The sequence below is a fragment of the Heterocephalus glaber genome, unplaced genomic scaffold, assembly GCF_053883595.1.
Source record: "Heterocephalus glaber isolate CG9 unplaced genomic scaffold, H.glaber_assembly_v1.0 deba00001442, whole genome shotgun sequence".
Lineage (NCBI taxonomy): Eukaryota > Metazoa > Chordata > Mammalia > Rodentia > Bathyergidae > Heterocephalus > Heterocephalus glaber.
Window position 1 is genome coordinate 5020234 of NW_028258296.1, and position 17482 is coordinate 5037715.

At 40.3% G+C, this 17482-nt stretch overlaps 1 protein-coding gene across 21 annotated transcripts in view; it reads left to right on the top strand.

Moving 5' to 3' along the window:
- Positions 1-17482, top strand: part of Mier1 (MIER1 transcriptional regulator) — a 57274-nt gene that overhangs the window by 7351 nt on the left and 32441 nt on the right. For 16 of the 21 annotated variants that reach the window (XM_087212888.1, XM_013070968.3, XM_004841484.4 and 13 more), the window contains 2 exons: positions 5728-5752; positions 10419-10564. In XM_087212888.1, the coding sequence (XP_087069014.1) occupies positions 5728-5752; positions 10419-10564 (171 nt within the window). Of the gene's footprint in view, positions 1-5727; positions 5753-5884; positions 5922-10418; positions 10565-17482 lie in introns of all 21 variants that reach the window. The other 5 variants (XM_021255569.2, XM_004841483.4, XM_021255570.2 and 2 more) reach the window with 1 other exon arrangement.

Consider the following 17482-nt stretch of genomic DNA (forward strand, 5'->3'; position numbering starts at 1 on the left):
GCCCCTTCTTAAGTACTTTTCGGTAATATTTCTCATAGCTTGTCCCTTAAAATTATTTACCAACCATCTACAAAGAGGCCCCTCCAACTCTCACTTAAAGGGAGGAAATTACAGAGTAGTTACAGTTTTACAAAGGCAATGAGAGAGAAATGAGGAAGAAATAGTTGTCCTTTGGGTTTTATAAGGAATGTGGGGCAGGGACCTTTGGGAATGAACAATTTGTCATTTGTTTCATAGTTTGTAAACACATAAGGGACCATATTTCTCAAGGAAAAGAAGCCACAGTATAGTGCAGGACCTCTTTTTTTACCTAAGCCTCATTTCTGTAGAGAAGAAAAATTGAGTGTATTTGCTTAATGTAATTAGTATGAAGTATTTTACTATTTCCAAAACTGTACACAAAGTATTCTCTATCACATCTGTCCATTCATTTCTCTTAAAAACAAACTCCTTTCTTAGCATTTCTTGAAAATACTTGTGTTTCGTTTTTTAGGAAACAGATTCATGTTAATTGTTTCTTTTCAAAGTGTTAATTTGTACACTAAAAACTTGTTTCAGTGCAACGAATTTAAGCTTTAAGTAATTCTCTGTACTTGCAAAAAAAAAAAAATTTTTTTTTAGTATTTGTACTTCAGAGCTGCTAAGATCTGATCCAAAGTACGGTTGGCAGGGATTCCAGTGCATGATGGTCCTAAAAAGGTTAAATTTCATAGGAGTAAGAACTGAAGTATCCAGCTGGGCTTGGTGGCACACTGCTGCAGTCTTGTGCTCTGGGAGGTTGAGACAGGAGGATCCCAAGTTCAGGTGCAGCTGGGCAATTTAGGGAGACCTTATCTCAGAATAAAAATTAGGAAAAGGCTGAGGCTGTAGCCCAGTGTGAATGTCCTGTGTTCAGTCCCCTGTACCAAAACAAGATACAAATAAAGCGAGAGCTGAAGTATATGATAATTGAACAAAGGATTGGTGGGAGAAATAAATGAATCACTTAAAGATAATTCTGTTATGTGAAACTAATCAGTTTCCCAAATAATTTAGGAATAATCACTATCACTGAAGCTTAAGGAGATCTTTATGAAAAGCAAATAGCCATAGAAATTTCTTGCTTGATGTTCAGATTAAATCCTTATGCAAATGGGTTCAAAATTCATTACAGTGATTAAACTTTTCATTGCTTATGAGCTTATTCTATGGCTTAGAACTGGCTGTTTTAATTATCCTTAGAAATAGGAAAATTTCAAAGTAGCACCCTGAAATAGTGTTTTACAAATTGAGAGTATCTTTTCCTGTTAGTCATAGATTTTTTTAAAAATTCAGAAGGAACTGTTAAGTATAGCCCATCCACTTAGCTGAGTACCCCTCAGTAGTGTTCATATTTTGAATAATTCATAGTGAAAGTAAAGAACTTAAATCTCCAAGGAAATTGAACTAGAAGAAATCTACATCTTTTCATCATAGAGAAAATGAAACTGAGAAAATGACTTTAGCAGTTTCTCTCGGGTCATACAACTAGTTTGGTACAGTGAAGAGTACAAGCCAAACTTTGAATTCCTCGAGTTTATTTTCCATAATGCCATTCTGTCCTCCAAATTATTACTACTGTAGTAAATTTGCTGGTTTTAATTCCAATACATAGTTAGCCTTTTTATACCTTAGGTTCCCGACAGTCACAGCAAGGTGAAGACATTTTTCCGTGGAGGAGGGGGATGCTCAGCCCTTGGCACTTGGCGCCCCTGGGTTTGCACCCTGCAGGGGTTCAAGGCTGGCCCTATGTCCTGTACCTGCAGGGCTGTGAGAAACTTACTTAGCCTCCGTGTAGCACTCAGAATGGTGATGAAATTGGTTTAAGGGGAAAATTTTTCAGATAATTGCATTGGAAATAAGCTCTTGATTGCCTGGAATAAAAAGATCTAATGTACACTTCATGTTTTTATCACATTAATTTTTAAAATAAAAATAATAACACTCTAGGCTTTTTCCTGGAGTTGTCATTTTCTGTTGTGTGGGAGATTTCCCACCATTTCCCATCGTGTTCTAGAAAAGTGTAAAAGAAACATTTGAATACATCTGAGGTATTATTTGTTACAACTGTTAGCAATTTTATCAAATAAATCATGTAAACATATTGGTGAGAGTGGGAAGGTATAAAAGTAATCTTTTTTAAAATTTGATTTAGCCTGCTTTGTGTGTCTGTCTGGCATTAGTGTCCATCTCAAATAAAAACGTGTACCAAAAAGAAAATTATAATCTTTCAAAATTATAATTTTAAAAATTGTATCAAGTACTAGGTTTTAAAAATTAAAAAGTAAGGAAAGAGAAAATGGTTTATAATTTCACGAGAAATCATTGCTGACCACCTTAAAAAAGAATGAGTAACGGATGAAAATGACTAGAAAATTCCAGTAGTACAGAAAATATAAAATGAAGAGCCTCCTTTCCCTGACCCATTCCCTGAAGTAACTTAACAGATTCATATGTATCTTTTTGAAGAAAAAGAAATTTATGAATATTCTAGTTCAGTGTTCTGCATTTTCTTCTAGCACTTTTTTTTTTTTTTTTTACATTTTTTTCTCTTAACACAAACGTTTTCATTTTAATGGAGTCATACTGTTTCATTGTTTGGAGGAGCTGTATCATTTCTAGCTAATTACATGTTGGATTTTCAGTTCCCCTCAGCTCTTTGCTGGGAACAACACTGTGATAATGGATGGTACACAGATCTATCTTAGTGTACTTTCTAGGTGTATCAGTAGGGTTCAGTTCATGCTCGCAGAGTGATCTCTCCAGAATGGTTGAAACAACTCATTTTTACCAATAATGTGAGTGCATTTTAAGTAGATTTTAATCCCCAATATAGAATTTTTGCTGTCTACACTCATGGCTTGAGCATTTTCTAAAAATAGCTTCTATATAAATGTTTGTGTACCTTAGATTTTGCTTTTGTAGTTGACTGTGCAATTAATGGTAGATATTGTAGCTTTTCCTGGAGAGCATTGTTAGATGGAGATAACAGCTTCTAAAGAGATGTAGATAACAGTCTGGCATGACAGACGTTGCTTGTGTTCATGTATTAAATATGCTGTGAACTGTTAAAACTTTTTAGAAGGAAAGAGAAAGTAATAAAGGAAAAAAGAGGTGAGGACAGGGAAAAAAAAAAATGATGGGATTGTTTCTGTAGAAGGCACACAAGGAGCCCTGAGGAGTCAGGTCCCAGCCTTCAGGCTGCCTTTGCCACCGCCAGGGAGCTCAGTCCGTGGTTCTGTGTCCTCAGGTCCGCTAGTCCACAGAATGAGGCAGGCGGAGTAGGTGTTGGCATTGCCACAGTTACCATTATGGACCTATGACTGTGCCCTGGGAAACGCGGGTGGCCTTACGTAAATGTAAGCGCCTTCTGTTTCTTTTTCACTTCGAAATAAACATTGCCCTCGTTCTAGACTGAAACCTCTTGCATTATGATAGAAAACTTGTATTTTATCTTGAAAGATAATCATTTTGTCAATTGAACAAAGTCATACTCACAGTGTGAACTGTTCAAATGCCAGTTTTCAGAAGCTCATCTTTGATTTAATTGGATATAATTAACTTACAAGGAACTAATCTCCTCCCTCCTAAATTGATACAATAGAGTTTTATTGTGGGCATAAAATACTAAAATGTGGCCAGATACTGAGTATTATCAGTAGGCAGACCACCCCTGTTTCCTCTGCTTGGCCTTTGGGACGTCCCAGCATGTCTGGCATGGTATGATCATTAATGTACTCTTCAGCACTGGGAGCTCTGCTCTATGCAGGCTGTATTTACAAAGGCTACCAGATTGCTGGACATTTGGTATCTTAGTGAACGGAAAGTATTTGGAACCCTTTTCAAAAGAGCTTAAACGTGGTCACTCTGTGTCAGTAAAATAATGATCAGTGTGGTATTTATTGTCACTCCGTGCTGGTGAGGCCGCCTATACACTGAAGTATAGCAAGTGCCATTTACCAGTCAGTATTTCTATGCTGATATCTAGTATTAGTAAAACCATGCCTTCATCTTTGTCTTCAGTAGAGTGGATTGTTTTTAATCAGAATTATTAAAAGTGTTCAAAAAGAACTAAATGCTCAAGAACTGAAAAATGCTGGTTCTTTTTGTTTATGCTGTGTAAACTTGTTCCAAAAGCTTGCTAACAAGGCAGGCAGCACTGTTAGACCACGGTGAGCGGATGGCAAGCGACCTGGGACTGGATGACGATGGTGGCCAGCACGGCTGTGGTCCCACACAGAGGCTGGGCTTTGGGGAAGTGGAATAGAATCGCATGAAAGAGGGATGGATTCATGGTGTAGAATAGTAATTTGCTGTGTAGTAATTTGTGTGCTGGTTAATCCATCTCCAGTCAGAAATGGGTGGCAGTGCCCCGTCGCCTTCCTCACCAGCTTCCCATTAGACAGCCAGCTTCAAAAGCGCTGGGTCAGTAGTGTTCTGGCAAAGAAACTTGTAGATGGTGGCAGTGCTGTGATAGTGGAAATACATAACGTTGACGGAGACTGCAATAGGAAGGAGCCACTGTCGTGCAAAGCCTTTTAAGGAGAAGCAGTGGCACTTTGCAAAACGTGTGCCCCAGAAGAGCCTAAGCGAAGTCAGCATGTGGGATCTAGAAGGCTGTGCTCACCACGGTGGCATAATGTGCATGGTTTTCCAGATGAAATTTAAACACCCTCCGGGCATTTGTCTCAGACCCCTAGCTTTGGGCATTTTCTGACTTCTGTGTTGTTCTCCTTGCCTGTCTGCCTCCTTACTTAACAGAAGGGAAAAATACTGCCTGGTCCCTGTCTCACTTAGGCCAGTGCTTTGGGCCTCCCTCATCCCTGTGGCCACTAGACGGTAGCTCTGAATGAGTTGGCAAGATTTTATTCATAAAGTTCATGCTATCTAAGCATCCTTTGAGTTACTGACTTTGTCTGGGAGGAGTTTACGTTCATAGATAACTTGTTTATAATTGTAAATTAGTTGAATTAAGATAAGATATGGCCACAAACTGTCAAGTGGTAAGTTTACTAAAATAAGGTGGGTACTAGTTTTATCTTTAACTTTTCCGTTTGTTTGTGGGTAAGTTTATGAGGTAGGAAGGTGCAGTGGAGGAGACACTGGGATTGGGGTACCGCAGGCTTCGAGGCTGACCCAACCTCTTCTCAGCATGAGTGGTTGCCAATGCCATGGTAACATGAAAATACGTGTTTTTGTTAGTAAAGTTGGCCTGTTGACAGTGTTTAGTACTTAGATGATATTTTAGTTTTTCCTTTTGCTTTCTTACAATATGATTTTTCTTTAAAATTGTATCTTTAAGTTGTCTCCCTTTTCACAACTCATTTTGAAAGCCATAGACCCCATTGATAGCAAACTTTAGTGCATAGGTTTTTGTGGGTCAATGGGAGAAAAGCTATTTCAGGAAATTCCAAGATCTAAAAGCATACCTTAATCCATATAAGGTATGAAGCCCATGTTTGCTTTCAAAAATGAATGAATTCTGTATTACTGTCTTTACTTATAGATTCAAGAGTGTTTGGGTTTTTCTCTGTGTTTAATTACAATGGAAGGGAAACATTTGTATGCAAAGGGTTAGTTCCTCTTAGGGAATTTGGACATTAAAGCCTACTCTAGTTCTTGGTGTCACATTAGTCATTGAGTAGTTTCTCATGTTTATGAAGTTGTGGTATACAAAAATGCTAATTTGTTGTCTTTTCTCCCCCTCAGCCATCTGTTGAATCTTCAAGTCCAGGTAAGTATTTTTCCTATGTTTTCAATAATCTCTATTTGACTAATATTTATCCTATTAGTTGCATAAAGGCTAGAGGAGTTAGACTGTCATCTGACTTGCTTTTCTTCTGAATGCTTTTCTCTGGGGAGAAAGAAATGGATGAAATGTTTGACTGCCCGTGAAAGTACAGGTGAGGCAGCTATGAGCTCACCCTCATGCCCATTCATATTCTCTCTCTCTCTCTCTCTCTCTCTGTCTCTCTCTCTCTCTCTCTCTCTCTCTCTCTCTCTGTCTCTCTCTCTCTCTGCGCCATATGTATATCTTACAGTTTTACGTTGTTACTTGAATTGAAGTGTATATGACGTATCTTTGAAAAGGGAAATAGCTTAGAAATGCTTGTGCAAGAAATGAAATTTTTTCATTTGAGGAAAAAAATTGTTAGTGTATTTACTGCAGGAGGGAAAAATTATATGAAAGGTTCAAGAGGTAAATATTTAGTGTTATAAATTAGTTATATTAGTTTTAGATTTTAGTAGTACCAAGTTTTATCCTCTGACCATACATCTAAAGGTTTTTAATATTTTCCTTCCGATACAGTAGATTCCTGTATTCCTGTCTTAGAAGTTGCAAATTAGTGATCCTTGGACCAATCTAGACCACATGTTTTTTGTTTGGCCACTATAGCAATCTTTAAAACTTAAAATATTTCATATAAAATCTAGGTTGAGGGTTCCTGCTCACTCACAGGCTCCAGCCCCACAAGGCAGAGCCTTCCCACTTGGCAATAATTGGTTGTCTGAGAACAGCGTGGGAAGAGTCAGGTCCTAGTGATTTGGCCTCAGTGTCCAGAGATGGCCAAGGCCAAGAGAAGTGTCCGCTAGGTGTGGAGCAGGCAGGAGAGGGAGCGGGACCAGGAGAGCGTGGGCAGCGCTCTGAGGCAGGGCCATGTCTCACTGGAAACCATCTCATGTAGATTATTTAGATAGGATGTATTCCACATTGCTGTATCTACATGTTATTGAAGCAGTCGTAATTATAAGAAGAAAGCTTTGTGTAATGCTGAACACAGTGTAAGCCCTTCAGTGACCCAGTCCTTTGCACGAGCACATTAACTGTATTCTGGGAGGCTTGGGCTAGATTGCTTCCAGAACTCATCCCGAGTGCTCAGTTCACAGTTGATTTCTCTTCATTTCAGCTGAAAATGCCTTACTTTTTCTTATATGCTTGACAATAAAATACATTAAGTTTTGTGACATTTGTGAAACTCAAGGATTTTAACTTTCTGGCTTATAAATATGTTCTGGATGGTTAACACTGGATGTAATCTGTAAAACAGCTGAGTGTTGTATCACTGTATCATTGTTTCCAGTATTTTTTTCTTTCAAACACATTGAAAAAGTAGGTTCTTGTGTTTATTAATACTATGATATTGCAAGTGGAGTGAGTTTTCGGTATTTTTAGGAATTTCCAGATATTGGTCAGCAGATAGAGTAATTATGTCAAATCTGATACTAAGAAATGGCTCCCCCAGTTTGTGTCCAGCTAGGCAGGACTGGGGGAGGAGTGAAGCTTGAAGAATACAAATGTTTTTAGTAACTTTTGGTACTTATTGATACTTAGGTGTTAGGGTGTGTGTAGTTTGTTTCTTTTAGGTGGTTTTTGGACTGAGGGAAATCATCAGCATTACACAGTACTTACAATGTAAAATACTCTTTTAAATAATGATAGTTTTAGAGAATTAAAAGAGTTGGTGGGGGAAACCAGGAATAGAGGCCTCATATAAAAATGTTTTTTGGCCCACTAGTAAAAAGCTGTGCCTTCTGCAGCATCTGGGCTTGGGGGTCATTATTAATAATGACACTCACAGTAGTCTGTGTATAGATTTTGCCAGTGCAAACCAAAGAGGAGGTAGACTGTAAGACTAGACGTCATTAGAGGTGGGAATTAAGGCAAGGGAGGAAAAAGATTTAAATGGTTAAATAAGTCCACATGACACATGGTAAACTGAATCTGCCTCTGAGTCTTCGTAAACACGTCAGTTGCCCCAGAGTGGTACATGCAGACCCCGAACCCAGCACTGGGAGACTGAGGCAGAAGGGCTGTGAATTCAGTGCCAGCCGGTGCCACCTTGTGAGGAGAGCCTGTCTCAAAATAAGAGTGTAGGATCCCTTCTAGCAATTCTGCAGTGAGGTGGTCTTAGGATGGATCAGTGGTCCTTGCCTTAACTCTGAAGCAAGATACTTACACAAAACACTAGATTACAGTCGCTAATAATTTATTGCTGGGGACCCCCCCCCCCAAAAAAAAAGAAAGCCTGAGGATGGGTCCAGGGGTCAACAGAAAGGATTAGAATGGTTAGTTGATCCTAGAGAGCTAGGTGAGAAGTCAGAACAAGGTCAGATTAAGGCAGAAAAGTAGTTGAAATTGAAAGTTTACAGAGAAGGTCTGCTGTGGGTTTTGATGTGGGAAGTGAAATGGCAGGTTTTAATTGGCTTTGCAGAATATGACCAAAAAATGGGCCATCAGGCAAGTTACATATCATGACCTGATGCTGTGGATCGTGGGCTTGGATTGTTTTTAAGCTGTTGAGAATGTAATAAGTAGTTAGGAATTAACTTGCTTTGAGAATTATGACTAAGGTAATAGTATACAAAAAGAATGGCCTGGGGTTTTTAAAGAATCTTCCTGTCTACAAGGAAGAGAAAAGGCATAGTATCATCTGTACTTACTGACTATTGACAGCCTCAGAAGATTCCTGGGAGGACTGAGAAGTTCAGGAAAATTTTCCATTGAAAACTGCTAAGAAGAGAAAACAGGACACAAAACTATAGCTAAGTTAGTGGTTTTCCTGGGGGACCCTTACATCTGGTCCGTCAGTACTAGAATAATGTCCAGGAGAAATAGTAACTTCTTTGTAAATCATTTTAGAACTTTGAGAATTGTCAGCAACTCATTTTTTTTGTAACCTGGCTGGTGTAAGATGAGCCCCGGTTTGACAGGTAATTATCTCTTTAGTTACATTCAGGGGCAGCTTCTTAGGCTTCTCAGTGAGCAGCGCAGCACCCCCTGTGCGCCCCGTGTCTGACCCTGGTCACAGTGCTCTCATCTTGGTGAAGACGGCTCTCCTTCCTGGGAGCACCCTTCCGGGCCTGCAGGAGGAGCTGGGATGGGCAAAGGGTTCACTTTCCATCTGCCACTGCTGGGTCTGAGTTTAGATACCATTTAAACTCTCTAAGCCTTGAACCTTTGTTTTTCCCCTTTTTCGTGGGATGATAATACCAACTTGATAGGGTTGTTGGAAGGTTGACATAATGTCTGTGAAATGCTTAAGCATACTATCTGGCATGTGGCAAGCTAAACATGGTGCCTGTGCCGGGTATGGTGCTCCAGGCCATTGTAATCTAGCACTTAGGATGCTGAGGCGGGAGGATCTTGAAGAGTTCAAGGCCAGTGTAGAATACGTAGTAAGACCCTATCAAAAAACAAACAAAATGGTGCTTATTTACAAAGTTGTGGGAGATGCCTGAGGAACCCTGAGTCTTTGTGTTACCTTACCACTAGTAGGAATTGGCCTCTATGTCTCTGTTTTACTCATTGGTTCTCACACTGGAATGAAATGAAATACCACAATATGACCGTCAACAGTTTCAAGTGATAAGATGCCTCATTTTTTTTAATGTTAATTAACCCATTTATGTTGAAGATTGAAATTTTTTGACTTTTTGCATGAGATTCATGTGTGTTGCCTAGAAAAATTCAAGGAACAAGAATTTGAAGAGAACACATTCCACTGAGTTCTGCTGTTATGGGCCTTCCAGAAATGGATTGCTAGGCATTGGAGGGTCATCCCATTTGCTCATCAGCCCGCAGTAGTTGTACAAACCTGAGTTCAGGTGTGGCAGTAGTCAGGTGGGATGGTTCACAGAATGTGTGTTCCTGGCTTCTGGAGACTGTTAGGAAGAGCAGCCCTGTTGAATCCAATAATGTTCCTCAGACATCTGGCAAAAAATGGATTCAGTTGCCCTAGAGTATTTTTAATCTCTTTGATAAGAGTGTTGTATGCAATTTTAATAAATTTTACTTTTATCTCTGAGTTATTCCAATTCAGAAGTCAACTGGAATGTGTTTCCAGGGAAGTGCTGATCAAAGAATACTTGATTCATCCATATTGTAGTCGTGTGATGTAAGGCACTGTTGGGTGATTTCAAAACTGAATGAGTACGACAGAGCGTACTTTACACAAACCTGGGCAGTGTCTCCTACAGTGCCTCATGCTTCTTGGCTCTGTCAAACATTAATCAAATGGTAAGAGTTGTGACCCCCCCCCCAAACTAAAAGGCCATTCTTATTTGATACGACCATTCTTTATAAGTTACACTTCGTGTTTAGAAGATTGCAACACACCTTTACAGTTACAAATACTGTACTTCCACCCTCAGCTTTGCAGTGTCACTGAGTATGCAAGGGTGAGGCGTAAGGCAAGGCAAACAGCGTGAGGAGATTTATTGCGGGCTGGTGATGAGGAAGGGCAAGAAATTAAAAAGCAGAAATAATCTTTAGTGTGCATAGTTTTTTTCTTGTACTTTGACTTATATCCATCTTCAAATAAATAATGCATATACACTAAACTGATATTAATACGACACTTAATTTGGTTCACCATACTTTTTAAAATATTCTTTACCAGGAGGTTCAGCAGCATCAGATGACCATGAATTTGATCCATCAGCTGACATGCTGGTTCATGATTTTGATGATGAACGAACATTAGAAGAGGAAGAAATGATGGAAGGAGAAACAAACTTCAGTTCTGAAATAGAGGATCTTGCAAGGGTAAATAATATTGAAAGCTAGGGGATAAATGGTTATAACTTTGTGGAGAGAGGAAACATGTTCTCTGTATTTTGAGGGGGAAGTTGTATAGTTCATATCAAAAAGCCCATGTAGTCACAGATAGGATAAAGTTTGAAATTAAGATATTTAGACGTAGCTTTATTATGTGAAATGTTAGAATCAGAAGTGACTTTGGTAAGACATCATAGACCTGGGTCCACAAGGATTCTAAATTTCCTCTTGTGTGTGCACCTGCCCCTCCACAGTTAGTGCACCTTTTATTTCTTCCCCTTCAGAGCCCAAGAGCCTTAACACTTGTCCTCATTTTCCATTCCCTGCTTGAAGTGGTGTGGAGGGTGTCTGCCCTTTCTGTCAAAGTGACCTTTGCCTTTCATTGTTACAACCATTGCTACATTCTCTTTTCTCTCTGTACCTTACTCTTTTTCTTGGTATTCATTGCAAGTTACCGTTCTCTTCTTTTGCTTGAATTCTGGAGTGCCCACTGTGTGATTTTCTCTATTTCTCTTCTTCCTGTTCAGTGTCTTAGCAGGCCCTTCTTCTTTTACCTAAGGCTTAAATGTTTGCATTTCCTGATCATTGGTTCTTGGCCTTTGGCCTCTGGATCATTGCTCCTCAGAACATAGGTTGAGAGTCAGCTGCATCAGAATTGTCCGTGGACTGATTAAAAAGAGCAGATTCCTGTGCCTCTCCCTAGGCATGCTAAGTCAGAATCTCTGGGGGTTGGATCCAGATCTGCATCTTCATTAGGCAAGTGTGAATTGCATGCCCATCAAATTTGAAAATTGCGAAGCGCTGTGACCTACTTTTGCAGTGTCTCGTCTCCTTCGTTTATATTTCTAGCATTATTACTGGTCTGGTATCAGGTTGGCATTTTTGCTCAGATACTTGAACAAACATCTGAGTTTTAAACATCCAATGTTCTCCTCCTTCTACATATGCTTTCCCTTTTGTCTCTATCTGTAAAAACAGGCACTTCTGTTTATCCAGTTACCAAACGCAGAAACCAGGGAGTCATTGTCCTTCATTCCCAGTGTCTGTCCTCTGCATAAGCCTATCATTTCTATCCACAGCGTCTTATCTGCCTCTGCCACTAATTTCTGCCCAGGTTGCCATCCTTTCTGTCCTAGACAGTTAACGGCAGCTTCTTAGCGGGCTTACCCATTTCCTCTTTTACCATCTTGCTCCCAGTATGATTCCACCCAGCAGCTGTGATGATCGATCGATTGATCGATCTGTCTTCCTTCCTTCCTTCCTTCCTTCCTTCCTTCCTTTATTTCTTCCTTTCTTTCCTTTCTTTCTTTCATACAGGGGATCAAACTCAGGACCTTGCACTTGTGAGGCAGGCAGTGGCACCACTGAACTAAATCCCCGGCCCTCTTTCCATTTAATAATTCCATTAATTTACACCTCCTGGCTTCCTGTTACTCCCATTACTGAAGACAATCCAAACTCCTTATTTTGGCTCTCAGGCCCCTCCCTGCATGGTGTGCCCCGCTGTCAGTCTACCGCGCTGCTGTAACCATATGAGCTGCTTTTTGCTTCTGGGTTCTCCAGTTTCTTCCTGCTTCAAGGCTTTTGGCTCATTCACCCTCCATGGTATGGGCTTCCCAGGGCTGGCTCCTTACCCTCTGGGTTTGAGGTTACGCTTCAGTGTGCACTTCCTAACCCTAACTAGCTTTACAGAAACTCTGTATTGTATCCTGTGCTTTTTTTTTTTTTCTCTAAAAACTAATAGAATGATTATGTTTGTTTAATTTGCTATCTGTACCTCTATTAAATTTTTGAGGGAAGGGACCAAGACTATTATTCACCAATAAATTTCATGGTGAATGAAAGTATTGAATGAGTACACAAATCAATCTGGTATGCTCTAATAAAAATTTGTTACGTGTGTAATTGCTGTGCTCCATGATAGAAAGAACATATGCTATAAGATACGGTGCCAGCTTTTAAGGATTTAGAAAATATATTGTGGAAAATCACTAGTCTGTGTTTCAGAATTTTAATTTGGACCTTTTTAAAGTATCAAAGAGCTTGAGAAGGAGTCCTGTATCGTTTAGTCAGATCCTGTCCAGTGGTCCCTTTTCAGACCCTCTAGTGATCAGAGCTGGTTTAATCCACAGTGCCTAAGCAACTTAGTATTTTATTATTCTGAGCTAGATAACATGGCTGATCTAGTGTATTGGTTATCACAGTGATCTTTGCGGGGTCAGAATTATTCTTTAAAAGTAAGAGACTGGAACACTACTCAGAAGACAAGGATAGTTTGCTTAGATGATTCAGATCCTAGTTGAACATCAAGGAGAACAATTAGTTTAACAATGATAGTCACTTCATATATTTTTGAAGTGGAAAGGCAGTTATTTTCAATTATTTGCCTATACTCACAAAAATTTCTCTCACTTTAGATATACTTTCTTGCTTCTGAAAAGAAGACTAGAGTAAAAGGTAAAGGAGGGGAATCGTGTATTTTCCCTCTGTGTTAGCAAGAATTAATCAAGTACTTTTTGGAACAATAATACGCATGATGTTTTTCTTCTACTTCAGGATACTATATCTAATTAGTATGAAGTTGCTAATGGGCTTTACTAAAATTTTGGGTGTGCCTTTGCTTTTTTTTTTCATCTTTCATCCACACCTTTCCCCAACTCTTCAGCTGTGTAAAATTTGCTTTCACCTGACCCTCCTTCAGAAACAGTAATGAAAATAGAATTCTTCGTAGAGGCCACAGAGAGGAAGAAAAAGACAGCAGGACCAACGCTTTATCATCACTTTAGCCAGATAGCCCCACACCTTTCCAGGTTCTCCTGACTTCACCCAGAAGCAGTTACGGTTTAGGTCTAAGTAGCACATTACCAGTCCTGCTTTCATCTACACCTGAACTAAGCTGCTGGAGGTCCAATTATGTTGGCTTTCCTGCAGTTACAGTCTCCTCAGGCGTGATTCAAACCAAAGTGGTTTTGTTTTTTAAAATAAGTAAGATTTTGTCATGATGACTATTCATTTGATTTTATAGAAGCAAAACATTAGTTATATTAAGAAATGGCAAAGTGTTTTTCAGCTGGCACTTTGGTTGCATAAAATAGTTTTTTCTAAACTTTTTAATGAAAACTTCATAGAAGCAGCTTTTTTGTATAGGACTATAGTTGTTGCATTTATGTTGTTGATGGAAAATGCATTATAATTGTATGTTTAGCATTTAAAGTTTTAATAGAATTAGGTAGTTTAGAATTTCCTGTGGTGGTTGAAGAAGGGATGTCAGTTCACATAGTAAATAAAATAGACTTTTGTTTTCTAAACATTAGTAATACTTGAGTTTAACTTTTTCTAATTTCAAATGCACTCTTAACAGATGAAGAAAGATCAAGATTAGCTATATCTTTATATATTTAGATACATTTCAGGAAAACAGTCACACAGTAATATTAGACTGTAATATGAACTTGTAAGCACTGACCATTCCCAGTTAATTTCCAAAGTAAGAGAATAAAGATTAAAATGTGAGCGGTTTTCCTGAATCATATGCACAACTTGAATTTTACAGATTTAAAAGAAACCCCAGCACCACGACTATGCAGAGTTCACGGTATCATCCCCGCAGATTTATCTTCCAGTCAGGCCTGCCCCCAGGCAGCTGGTTACCTTGGGAACTGTCTCCAGTCTCATCTGGATGTGGTCCCTTAGGCCTTCCTGTCTGGAAATCGGTTTCTTTCCTTCTGTCTCTCTCTTCACAAGCACTTACTGGGACATTGTTTTGCTGTGTTGAGGAGATGGAGAGAGTTGTCTGTCCACCACATGGCCCTGCTTTGAAGGCCATCATGTGCTGCACGTGCTGCAGTCACCCTCACGCCTGAGCCCTGCGTGAGGACACAGGCACCACCCCAGCCGCATGCTGCTGCTGTGTGTCGGATGACTTGACCCTGGTGTTGTGAAATTAGGGCAGACTTCATTTCAGCGAGTGTTTGTCTTCTAAAAAGCCAGTCCTTTTCTGCCTTTAGCCAGCCTCCGTTCAGTTCATGCAGACGCAGTTGCTCTTCCTTTTTTTTTAGATACGGGGGATCGAACTCAGGTCCTTGCGCTTGCACAACAGGCGGCAAAACCACTGAGCTAAATTCCCGGCCCATGTTGCTCTTCTTTTTGCTGCAGTGCTTACACAACTTGTTTCTTACAGCGTAGTACATGAGTGTGATGCACATTCCTGTGTTTTTACTCATCTTGTCCTATGCCCATTTTCCTTATTCTTCAAGGCCTTGTCTCTCATGCTACATGAGGATGATGCGTACTGCACCTAAGGTCACATAGCTGAAGGAGGGCGACCTCTCTCCATATGCACACGAGTGACCAGGCAGGCTGCCTGGGACCATAACTGAGCTGCATTAGTCAGCCTGTGACTCTGGAGTAACACTGTTAAGCTCCAGTTGTTTTTACTAAAATAATCTAAAGTACTTTGCACGGTGTCTGGCAGATGATACGCACATTAATCATAGTAGTTACTCACAAGATTCCCAGAAATGTGTGCCCCACAGATCCGTGCTGTACTGGGAAAATCCACTGCTGACCGCATCCTTCTCTCTCTGCTCCCCCTTTTCTGCATTTCTGACATTTGTGTGAATGAGAATAAAGCACTGCTGCTTCATTGTGCTGTTTCAGTTTCAGTTGAAGGAAGCCCTTCGGAACCTGGTAGAAAGTAGGCTTTGATAACATGAGCTCATGAGATGTTCTGTTGAACAAGTGACTGACAGGCCCTACTAGAACCCTGTGCTGTTGGCCAATTTTTATTCATCCTTTAGTTTTTATTTCAGAGAGAAAAATAGAGTGTTTGCTTTCCAGGATGTCTGTACTGTTTATAGCATCAGAATCTAGGGAGCACAAAGACAAATCCATCTGGACTAGCTCAGTGAAGACGAGGAATTTAGTGCAAGGCTCATGGGATTTCATTAAGGGTGTTGACCTAGCCAGGCTCCAGGGACTGAAGTCCCCCCAGAATACGTTTCCTTCGTTCCTGCTTTTTTACCTGGGTGGCTTCCCTTTTTCAGATTAACTTTGATCATATGAAGTTGTCAGTTCCTAGATCTCTAAACCCTGCCTGAGACAGTCTGTGCATCTTTTTTCAGCAGCTCTTGATAAAATTGCAGAAACAGAGTGCAAAGCAGGGTGTCTTAACCCCTGCCCTGTCCACCTGCTACTTAGTGAAGGTTATTCCTCTTACGGACAAAGGAGCACTGGCCAAAGAAAGCACAAATGTTTGGATTTATATTGTGGTTGCCAATCCAAATATTCACATCATGGTTATCATAACAAAAGAAGACATTCCTAGGCTGATGGACACTGTTGTGCCCTGTCACCTGGGGACCAAAGAGCTAGCAGAATTCCAAAGGACCCATGAAGAGAAGGTGTGCAGCAGTGTCAAAGCACCCAAGACTGAGCATCTTGTTATTCTGTGTGTTCCACAACACAGATGCCAGCGAGCTGCTCTGAAGAAGTAGTGTATTAAAAAAAATAAGGCAGAGGCTGTAGAGTGTGCTAAATTTTTGGCCAAGAGAATGAAGGAAGCCAAAGAAGAACCCCAAGAACTGATTGCCAAGAGACACCGGCTGGTGTCTGCATCTCAGTACGAGTCCAATCAATGATGAGCCCACACCCCCAGCTGCCTTAGCTTTGCTCTGTGTCTGTGGATCTTCATGGGCCATGATGGTGATTCAGTACCTGTGAGCAGTGTGTAATACTCAGATCAGAATAAGTACTTCCATCTCTTGAACCCTGAATCACTTTTACAGTCTTATAGTCATTTTGAACTGCAGATTGTTGTAACCAGTAGTCACCCTGCTGTGATGAAGAACCAGAAGTGATCCCCCTGCTCTGATTCAGTGCCCCGTTACTGAATCTCTTTCCATCTCTCTCCCCCAGCCCTTCCCAGTCTCTAGTGACACCCATTCCATTCTGATCCACAAGGTTGACATACTTGTTTCAACAGATCAGTAAGAACCTGTGTTTGTCTTTCTGTGTCTGTTTTACTTTACTTGACGTAATGACCTCTTGTTCCATCTGTGTTGCCGCAAGTGACAAGATTTTAACCTTTTTATGGTTGAATAGTATTCTGTTGTGTGAATGTACCACATTGTCTTCACTCATTCGTCATCTGATGGGCATTTGGATTGTTTCCATATTTTGGCTACTGTGAAATCTGCAGTAAACATGTGAGTGCAGATACTTTTTGCTGGTATCTTACAACAGATGTGTCACGTGTGCTTCAGCACCAGCAGTATAAGACTGACTAACCCTCCTGAGACCTGTTGGGTCATGGACTCCCAAGATGAGACCCAGCACTTTTTCCAAATACAGCTTTAAAGTTTTTTAATCCCCTTAAATAAATGACAGACCAATAGTGGAAAACATTTATCTGATTGATAATTCGCTTTGTTTCTTAAGAGTGGACCAAGTGGCATGGTCTGGTCAGAATAGAGCATTGCCATTTCATAGCTGTGTGGTTTTCCAGATCTTTTAAAAGAGGTAGCTGAGTACCATGGTGCCTTCTGTAATCCTAGTCATTTGGGAGGCGAAAGCAGGACTGTGAGCTGTAGGTCAGCCTTAGCAATGTAATAAAACCAGATCTCAAATGAAAAATAAGCACGTACGTCAGAGTTAATAGTAACATGTATTAGGACACTTGCGAGGATAAACTAAACCACAAGCTCCTCATAAAGTCTGAGGGCTGTGCAAATGGGAGTCGCAGCCGACTATGCTAGTGTTTTCCTGCTTTGTCCTCTGTCCACACTGTTGACACCAGAAGTGGCTCTTACTCGTGGCAGTGACATCGGGCAGACCCTGCTTCTCGTGTGGCCTGCATGATGAATGTAAGGAGAGTTACACACACAACCTGGGATTAGGAGGTCTGGA